The sequence below is a fragment of the Eutrigla gurnardus genome (genome assembly GCF_963514095.1).
Source record: "Eutrigla gurnardus genome assembly, chromosome: 9".
NCBI lineage: Eukaryota > Metazoa > Chordata > Actinopteri > Perciformes > Triglidae > Eutrigla > Eutrigla gurnardus.
The window spans coordinates 29938663-29948961 of record NC_139923.1 but is presented as its reverse complement, the minus strand read 5'-3'; the positions used below and the strand labels follow the sequence as shown (position 1 = coordinate 29948961).

General features: G+C 48.5%; 1 protein-coding gene across 4 annotated transcripts in view; it reads left to right on the top strand.

Moving 5' to 3' along the window:
* The first annotated feature begins 400 nt into the window (after positions 1-400).
* zfc3h1 (zinc finger C3H1-type containing) overlaps positions 401-10299 on the top strand; it is a 32174-nt gene continuing 22275 nt past the window's right edge. For 2 of the 4 annotated variants that reach the window (XM_084017058.1, XM_084017060.1), the window contains exons 1-9: positions 401-1098; positions 1979-2392; positions 3352-3575; positions 3653-4094; positions 4173-4384; positions 4474-4597; positions 4785-4879; positions 7156-7335; positions 8718-8876. In XM_084017058.1, the coding sequence (XP_083873184.1) occupies positions 558-1098; positions 1979-2392; positions 3352-3575; positions 3653-4094; positions 4173-4384; positions 4474-4597; positions 4785-4879; positions 7156-7335; positions 8718-8876 (2391 nt within the window). In that variant the 5' untranslated portion in view covers positions 401-557. Of the gene's footprint in view, positions 1099-1978; positions 2393-3351; positions 3576-3649; positions 4095-4172; positions 4385-4473; positions 4598-4784; positions 4880-7155; positions 7336-8717; positions 8877-10299 lie in introns of all 4 variants that reach the window. The other 2 variants (XM_084017059.1, XM_084017057.1) reach the window with 1 other exon arrangement.

Genomic DNA, 10299 nt, shown 5'->3' with positions numbered 1-10299 from the left:
CATATCTGTGTGTATGTATTTGTATAGGTAGGCATAAATAATTATTTTTCTTTTCATTTACTTTTTTTTTGTATTTTTATTTATTTAATTTATTTTTTGTATTTTTATTTATTTAATTTATTTTTTTTAAAAGAAAAAGAAAATTATGTACATATGTTGTGCTCTATAATACACTCCAATTTCGATTTCAATACATATGAAAGAAAAAAAAACACATCTAAAGACAACAATTAAACAAAGATCTTTGATGTAATACCCTATGAAGTAAACCTCTCGGGCGGACTAGGGCGGACGAGCCGGTTTGGAAAAGGCCCCGGATGTCACGAGCCGCGCACTACCCTTATTTGGGATACGCTTCCTGGCTCGCCAGTATCGCGAGAGTTGGAAGCACGCCGAGAGGAGAAACTAGCTAGCCGTGAGCTAACGAACTAACCGTCGGGGTGGACCGAGCTGTTCCAGAGTGTGTCCGGTGAAAGATGATTAATTGCCCGCGTTCAGCCCTATGATTTTACGGCCGGTGGGCAGCGCGCTAGTTCGGACCTTAGGAACGTTCCCAGATGGAAGTACCCGGAGACCGACGGTCTCCCCGAGAGGAGCTGGAGGACGGAGAGATCTGCGACGATGAAACCGAAGACTGTGTGCCGCTCCGGCGGGGGGATGGTAGCAGGCCGGGCCGCGGCGCTCCTTCACGGACACGGAAGCCCCACCAGCACCCGCTCCACGTACTGCCACACATGGGCCACCCGCCGCCAGACTTCCGCCACCTGATGCCCTACAACCGCGGACCTCACGGCCCGTTCCCCCCGAGCCACCGGCAGCAGTGCGGGCCTAGCGGGCCCGACCGGCCCCCCGCTCCCTCTAGCCCGCCGCCTCCGCTCCTGCTGCCGGGGCTCGGCCCTCACGGCCAGTCGAGTCCGAGCACCGGCTTCTGGGAGCGGAGCCACGGAGCCCTGGGCCGGTTCAGGCACCGGGCCATGCCGAACGGTGGCCGCTGGGGCTGGAACCGGGGCGGCCGGGGCGGGGGTAATACCAGAGGTCCCCCCGGTCGTTACGGGCCCGGAGAGACTCACGGGATCAAGGAGCCCCCCTCGAGGAAACGTATCCTTTCACCCGGTCTCTAGTGGTTCAACGTCTTATTCACACTGATTTAATTAAATTACAGTTCAGCGGTGGCTCAGCCACAAACCATCATCCTACTAATAATACTTTATTAATATTTAAGCTGTGTTGAAGTGCTGATATATTTTACTATAGTAAAGTTACTCAAAATATAAACCCTTCATCGCTTTAATGTTTAATGCTCTTTGTAATGCCTTCCTATTCTGCTAGTAGTCTAATCTTTAATCATACATTTATGATTATATTTAATTTGAAGTATCTGAATCTGTTAAGTCCATATAGCTGACAGATACATGTAGCGCAGTAAAAAGTACAATATGTATCTGTGAGAGGGTGGAGAGTAGAATAAGTACCCTAAACACATACTACGGTACAGTTTCTGAGTAAATGTACTCTGACCTCTGATGGTAATATCAGACGTCACTGACCTTTTGCACCAGCAAGTGAGTTGGTGTTGCTTTCACTGACTTCAGGTGTCGTTGGGGAAATTAAACCCCAGAGTCCGGCAGGACATCTTCAATGTGACCATTTAATACTAAACTGTGTTTGATTAAGACGCAGTAATAAGTCATGTAGAGCTGAAATGTTTGGTCTTTGGATCATCGTGTCCGGAGTCTCTGACTTCTCTGGAGAAACGAGATGTGATGTTGATGGTTGGATAGATGAGTACACCACCTCCTCTCGCTCTGATTGGTGGATGGATGGATGCCAGGATATTATTGGTTGGTACTAGCTGATGTCAGCACGCGTCATATTTTGTATTACAAGATAAGTTTAAAGATTTCCGTTCAGCTTGAAGGAGAGAACATTTGGTGAAATGATGAAGTGGTGATGGACGTTCTTTAACTCATTGTCTCAGAGAAGCAGCCCGGCAGGAACCAGACCAGGAAAGTCCCTCACAGTGTTTCTAAACCAGAGAACAACGTTGACGAGTCCTTCGAGGACCTGCTGTCCAAGTACAAGCAGATCCAGCTGGAGCTGGAATGTATTCGCAAAGAGGAGACCATGGCCCTGGAGCCAGCCAGACCTCAGACCTCAGACCCCACAAGCAGTATTACAGAGACCCAACCACTACCTGGACCTGCTCCTCAGGGTCCAGGTCCTCAGGGTGCTGGTCCAGCTGAGGATCCATCAGATCTTGGGAGGTCTGTGGAGAGGAAAGGCTTCCAGGCGTTCAACATCAAACCTCTCCGTCAGAAACTACCTCCTCCTGCCAGTTTGGAGGAGCTGAAGAAGAAGAGTGGCGAGGTCCAAGGCGCCGCCGCTGAGGAGGGTGAGTAGACAGGAAGTACCTTCAAAATAAAGCTCTAACTATATACAGTATATGTGTGTGTATACAGACAAAAAAAAAAGTAAAATTAACCGACACCTGTCATTGATGACTGTAGCATAAACACACAGTGATGTCATCGCCTGTCATTGTCAGGTGATGATTACAATGAATGAACATGATTCATCAGATCTGATTCACTGATTTCTGATGTAAAGATATAGTAGAATTTTACCGATAAAGGATTTTGAAGGCTGATACCGATACAAATGTTTGTTGATATAAAAATCTGATATTCCGATATATCGGCCGATATTTTTTTTATTATTATTTCAGAAATGTGTAACAAAACATTAACATATTTCCCTAACATTAGTTATTTGTAGTTATTTATGAGTCTTCTCTAAAATATTATGATAATGCAGTTTAAAAATAAACTTGTTTATTTTATTATCACAACGGAACAGAGGAACATCAAAATATATTAAAGTTCTGATGAATAAAATGTATAAAAATACAAACTTAAAGTCCTTTGAACAAAAACACAATAACAACAACAACCAAACACAAAGTTACCAGTATTAAAAGACTTGGTAACCTTCAAAAATATAACTTTCAACAAGACTGGAGACAAATTCTGTTAAGTTCTATAAGGGTGTTTCCTCCGTTTTTATTTTATTTTTAAAATATTCATTTATCGGCCATTATAAATGCCCATACCGATAGTTTGGAAAATACCTAATATCGGCTGATAATATCGGTCGGGCTCTACATTGTGATATACTGTATGTATGTCCCGCCCCCTGCCTGTTGCGCCAATAAGAAATAATGATATCACCCTTCAAATAAAAGTCAGAGGAGATACCACCAACACTGAGCAATCAAGAAAATAAAATATGTAATGAAAGAAATGTTAGGTGTCATGTTTACGTCTGTTTTGACTTCCTGGTCTGTGTCACCAGGTGCTGAAGAAGACGAAGAACAAGAAGTAGAAGAAGAAGAAATGACACCAGATGGAGCAGAAGCGGAACAAACAGCAGAAGAAGAGTCGGAGGCCGTGAAGAAGAAGAAGACCTGTCTGATCTGCAGCGAGGAGACGGACAAAGAAGAACCGACCAAAGCCACGTGTTTGTGTCGGAGAGAGTCGTCGGCCTCCAGCGAGGACTCGGTGGTCTCTCCTGACAAGGTGGGTGGTGATCAATGCACTGATCAGAAACTGATCAGCTGATGTAATTCACTAAGTGTGTGTCTGTGTTGGAGCAGCCCGTGGTGAAGGAGGAGGAGGAGGTGTCGGAGCTGCAGCTGCGCCTCCTCGCGCTGCAGTCGGCCAGCAAGAAGTGGCAGCAGAAGGAGCAGCAGGTGATGAAGAAGAGCAAAGACCGCATCACCAAAGAGGTCCAGGAGAAGAGTTCCCCCCCCAGCAGGCAGAGAGTCACCACCAGGTCCGTCACCACCAGGTCTGTCACCACCAGGTCCGCCTCCTCAGCCGCCGCCGCCGCCGCCGTGGCTGAGAGGAACAGGACCAGACCCAAACCTCTGGACAGGGACCGAGACAGAACCAAGACCGGGCCCAGACCACCAGACAGAGACAGGCTTCCAGTGAGAGACCGGCCCAAAGCCAGTCCTAAACCTGGACCCAAAGCGCCGCTGGACAGATGCCGAGCTCCAGGGAAAGGTCACCTGGTCAAGAAGGTCATCAACCCAGGTGTGTGTGGAGCTGTAAATATAATTTGATAATGATGCTGAAGATGACAGTGATGATGATGATGATGGCGTCCGGCAGGCTCGGTGGCGAAGCAAGCCTTCAGGAAGCAGCAGCTGAGGACGTGGAAGCTGCAGCAGCAGAGGGAGCAGGAGGAGAAACGGCGGCAGGAGGAGGAGGAACGCCGCAAACGAGAAGACGAGATCCGGCGGATCCGAGACCTCTCTAACCAGGACGAGCAGTACAACCGCTTCATGAAGCTGGTGGGGGGCCGCACCAGGACCCGCAGCAAGGTGAGACCACCAGTCCGTCAGTCATCGCATGACACAGTCCCGCTTCCAACACCACAGAAGAAGAGTGACAGGTGTGTTTGTGTTGTCAGTCCAGAGACGGAGAGCACAGGAAGTCGATGGGGAAACTGGGAGCGGACGCCTCCGGGAACCTCTACCAGTACGACAACTATGACGAGGTGGCCATGGACACCGACAGTGAGACGGGCTCCCCAGGTGAGACACGGTCCCCAGGTGAGACCAGGACACCTATCCTCCGACAGTAGACACTGGAAACGGGAAACAAAGCTGAAAAACAAACATTAGACATCTTCAGATATTCGAAAGTTCATTGATGGTCACATGGTTCCATCTCTTATCGTAGTCATAGTTACGTCCTGTTTACATGGTGGTGTTGTTTCAGTGGCGTCTCCGACACACAACCAGCTGACTGACGACGACCAATCAGGTTTCTCCCAGCTGTCTGTGTTCTCCAGCAGCCGCCATCACTTCGGGCCGGTACGACCTTCCTCCTCATCGCCTCTTCGTCTCCCTCTCCTCTTCATCTCTCCTGTCTGTCTCTCCTCTTCATCTCTCCTGTCTATCGCTCCACTTTGTCTCTCCTGTCTGTCTCTCCTTTTTATCTCCTGTCAGTCTCTCCTCTTCATCTCTCCTGTCTATCTCTCCACTTTGTCTCTCCTGTCGGTCTCTCCTCTTTATCTCCTGTCTCTCCTCTTTATCTCTCCTGTCGGTCTCTCCTCTTTATCTCCTGTCTCTCCTCTTCATCTCTCCTGTCTATCTCTCCACTTTGTCTCTCCTGTCGGTCTCTCCTCTTTATCTCCTGTCTCTCCTCTTCATCTCTCCTGTCGGTCTCTCCTCTTCATCTCTCCTGTCGGTCTCTCCTCTTCATCTCTCCTGTCGGTCTCTCCTCTTTATCTCCTGTCTCTCCTCTTTATCTCCTGTCTCTCCTCTTCATCTCTCCTGTCGGTCTCTCCTCTTCATCTCTCCTGTCGGTCTCTCCTCTTCATCTCTCCTGTCGGTCTCTCCTCTTCATCGTCGGTCTCTCCTCTTTATCTCCTGTCTCTCCTCTTTATCTCCTGTCTCTCCTCTTCATCTCTCCTGTCGGTCTCTCCTCTTTATCTCTCCTGTCGGTCTCTCCTCTTTATCTCCTGTCTCTCCTCTTCATCTCTCCTGTCGGTCTCTCCTCTTTATCTCCTGTCTCTCCTCTTCATCTCTCCTGTCTGTCTCTCCTCTTTATCTCCTGTCTCTCCTCTTTATCTCCTGTCTCTCCTCTTCATCTCTCCTGTCGGTCTCTCCTCTTCATCTCTCCTGTCGGTCTCTCCTCTTTATCGTCGGTCTCTCCTCTTTATCTCCTGTCTCTCCTCTTTATCTCCTGTCTCTCCTCTTCATCTCTCCTGTCGGTCTCTCCTCTTTATCTCCTGTCTCTCCTCTTCATCTCTCCTGTCGGTCTCTCCTCTTCATCTCTCCTGTCGGTCTCTCCTCTTCATCGTCGGTCTCTCCTCTTCATCGTCGGTCTCTCCTCTTCATCTCCTGTCTCTCCTCTTCATCTCTCCTGTCGGTCTCTCCTCTTCATCATCGGTCTCTCCTCTTTATCTCCTGTCTCTCCTCTTTATCTCCTGTCTCTCCTCTTTATCTCCTGTCTCTCCTCTTCATCTCTCCTGTCGGTCTCTCCTCTTTATCTCCTGTCTCTCCTCTTCATCTCTCCTGTCGGTCTCTCCTCTTTATCTCCTGTCTCTCCTCTTCATCTCCTGTCTCTCCTCTTCATCTCTCCTGTCTGTCTCTCCTCTTCATCGTCGGTCTCTCCTCTTCATCGTCGGTCTCTCCGCTTCATCTCCTGTCTCTCCTCTTCATCTCTCCTGTCGGTCTCTCCTCTTCATCTCTCCTGTCGGTCTCTCCTCTTCATCTCCTGTCTCTCCTCTTCATCTCTCCTGTCGGTCTCTCCTCTTCATCTCCCGTCTCTCCTCTTCATCTCTCCTGTCAGTCTCTCCTCTTCATCTCTCCTGTCTGTCTCTCCTCTTCATCGTCGGTCTCTCCTCTTCATCGTCGGTCTCTCCGCTTCATCTCCCGTCTCTCCTCTTCATCTCTCCTGTCAGTCTCTCCTCTTCATCTCTCCTGTCTGTCTCTCCTCTTCATCGTCGGTCTCTCCTCTTCATCGTCGGTCTCTCCGCTTCATCTCCTGTCTCTCCTCTTCATCTCTCCTGTCGGTCTCTCCTCTTCATCTCTCCTGTCAGTCTCTCCTCTTCATCTCTCCTGTCAGTCTCTCCTCTTCATCTCTCCTGTCAGTCTCTCCTCTTCATCTCTCCTGTCGGTCTCTCCTCTTCATCTCCCGTCTCTCCTCTTCATCTCTCCTGTCAGTCTCTCCTCTTCATCTCTCCTGTCGGTCTCTCCTCTTCATCTCCCGTCTCTCCTCTTCATCTCTCCTGTCAGTCTCTCCTCTTCATCTCTCCTGTCTGTCTCTCCTCTTCATCGTCGGTCTCTCCTCTTCATCGTCGGTCTCTCCTCTTCATCTCCCGTCTCTCCTCTTCATCTCTCCTGTCAGTCTCTCCTCTTCATCTCTCCTGTCTGTCTCTCCTCTTCATCGTCGGTCTCTCCTCTTCATCGTCGGTCTCTCCGCTTCATCTCCTGTCTCTCCTCTTCATCTCTCCTGTCGGTCTCTCCTCTTCATCTCTCCTGTCAGTCTCTCCTCTTCATCTCTCCTGTCGGTCTCTCCTCTTCATCTCGTGAAAGTGACCCCATAACAGAATTAATAACGTGGTGTTTTCTTTGTCTCTCAGCTGTTCCACCCCCCCACGCTGTCGGCTGTTCCTCCACCCCCTCCCCCCCTCCCTCCCCCACCAGTTGAATTGGAGCCTCCTCCCAAACCTCCCTTTGCTGATGAGGAGGAGGAGGAGGAGATGCTGCTCAGGGAGACATGTCTGATGTCCATGGCCAACAAGAGAGTGATGGCTCCAGAGGTGTGTGTGATGACTCACTTCCTGTTTACTTCTGTTCTACTGACTATTCTACTGTTTACATCATCATGTTCTATTTAGTTCTATTCACTATTCTACTGTATCTGTTCCACCAATATCCCTGTTTACATGCAATCCGCTCAGATTGATTCCCATTAGAGAACAGGCGGACGTTGTGGTCGGTCTCATCCAGGTGTGATCCAGGGGCCCGTTGCACAAAACTAGGATAAGGGATTAAGCCGGGATATCTTGGTTATCCTGGTTCAACTTATCCGTGATCCGGTTGCACAAAAGCGGGATAGGGGGCAGTAGGATATGTTATGGTATAAGTTACCATGGAGATTCATTCTGTGGAGTGAGCCTGCTCCAGACCAGGCTAAGTTCCAGGATCTATTTAATCTCATCCCTTATCTCAGTCAGCAGTCACCACAACCGGAAACCAATAGTTATTCCACTGCCCACTACACATTATCACATATAACTAGACCCACTGTCATTATTTAAACGTTTGTGATCATTCATTTCAATCATTTTGGATAATTATAGATAGATAGATTTTAGATGATGTTGCTATCATTAGGTAATTTACAGTTTCCCATAGACTATAAGGCTATATATAAAATGATGGAATATTAGAGCCACAGAGAAAAAGTAAAAATTCACAGACTTCGAGAATAAAGTCATAATATTGTAACCCGTTGTTTTAGAGGAGGAGAGTATTAAAGTACGTTTTCCTAGCAAAAGATCTGCATTTTGTTCTCATATTATTCCTTCAGTGAATGTATATGATCTTTCGTTGGTTAGGGTTAGGGTTAGGTAAATGCTAACTAGGAGGAACCGGGGATCGAACCGGCAGTCTTGCAGTTGCCAGTAAACCTGCTCTACCTCCTGAGCTAAACCCCCGAGGGTTATGGTTAGGTTTAGGTCTAGATTTACGTCTGATGCTCTCATAACCAGCATAACATGACCACGGCTCTGTGTAATACGCAGGAAAGCATACGAAAATATCGTGCTTTACTTTTCATACTTTTTAGTACGAAAGCTGAGTGAGAGCAGCCTGACCTCCTCGTATGCCTCCATGAGGGTTTCTGCCTCCGGCGGGGGAAAGTATGCCGCTCTATTGGCCATGGTGCATCAGTGAATCTGTGATCGGCGGCGGGGTCTATTTGAGGGAGCCGTGAGCGCCACCTATCCAGGATTGGTTTCACCTGGCTTGATGAATCCGTGTCTGCTCATCCTGGCTTGGTCTTCGTGCAACCAATTAAGCCTGGACGCTCTTGTTTTGGATCGATTGAGCTCAGCTCAGTCACTTATCCTGGATGTCTTAATCCTAGTTTTGTGCAACCAGATCCAGGTCTGATCCAGGTCTAATGTGTCCTCTGTAGGACAAGACCTCCAGTGGTCCTCCGTCTCCCAGCTGTCAGCCGGCTGCAGGTATTCAGCAGCCAATCAGAGGGAACCTGAGCACCGTCAGCCTGAACACAGTCACTCAGTCCAGAAGCAAGTTCAGCAGAGGAAACCACGGGGCCAGACCCCCACTGGTGGTGAGACCAGCAGAGACCAGGACCATCATGTTGAGGAGGATGATGACTGTCATGAGGATGTGGATGATGATGTTGAGGAGGATGAGGATGTTGAGGAAGAGGATCTTGAGGAGGATGATGAAAATGTTGAGGAGGATGATGATGACTGTGATGAGGATGTGGATGATGATGAGGAGGAGGAGGATGACTGTGAGGATGTGGATGATGAGGAGGAGGAGGAGGATGATGATGTTGAGGAGGAGGATGATGACTGAGGATGTGGATGATGATGATGTTGAGGAGGAGGATGATGATGATGATGTTGAGGAGGAGGATGATGATGTTGAGGAGGAGGAGGATGATGACTGAGGATGTGGATGATGATGAGGAGGAGGAGGATGATGACAGGATGTGGATGATGATGATGAGGAGGAGGATGATGACTGAGGATGTGGATGATGATGATGTTGAGGAGGAGGATGATGATGATGTTGAGGAGGAGGATGATGATGTTGAGGAGGAGGATGATGATGTTGAGGAGGAGGATGATGATGTTGAGGAGGAGGATGATGATGAGGAGGAGGAGGATGATGACTGAGGATGTGGATGATGATGATGAGGAGGAGGATGATGGTGATGTTGAGGAGGAGGAGGATGATGACTGAGGATGTGGATGATGATGATGAGGAGGAGGATGATGGTGATGTTGAGGAGGAGGAGGATGATGACTGAGGATGTGGATGATGATGATGAGGAGGAGGATGATGGTGATGTTGAGGAGGAGGATGATGACTGAGGATGTGGATGAGGATGATGAGGAGGAGGATGATGGTGATGTTGAGGAGGAGGATGATGACTGAGGATGTGGATGATGATGATGAGGAGGATGATGATGATGATGAGGAGGAGGAGGATGATGACTGAGGATGTGGATGATGATGTTGAGGAGGAGTAGGATGACTGTGAGGATGTGGATGATGATGAGGAGGAGGATGATGATGATGATGATGAGGAGGAGGAGGATGACTGAGGATGTGGATGATGATGTTGAGGAGGAGGATGACTGTGAGGATGTGGATGATGATGAGGAGGAGGAGGATGACTGTGAGGATGTGGATGATGTGGATGAGGAGGATGATGATGATGATGTTGAGGAAGAGGATGTTGAGGAGGATGATGATGACTGTGATATGGATGATGATGAGGAGGAGGATGATGATGATGATGTTGAGGAGTAGGAGGATGACTGTGAGGATGTGGATGATGATGATGAGGAGGAGGATGACTGTGAGGATGTGGATGATGATGATGAGGATGATGACTGTGAGGATGTGGATGATGATAAGGAGGATGATGATGTTGAGGAGGATGACTGTGAGGATGATGATGAGGAGGAGGAGGAGGATGACTGTGAGGATGTGGATGATGATGAGGAGGAGGAGGA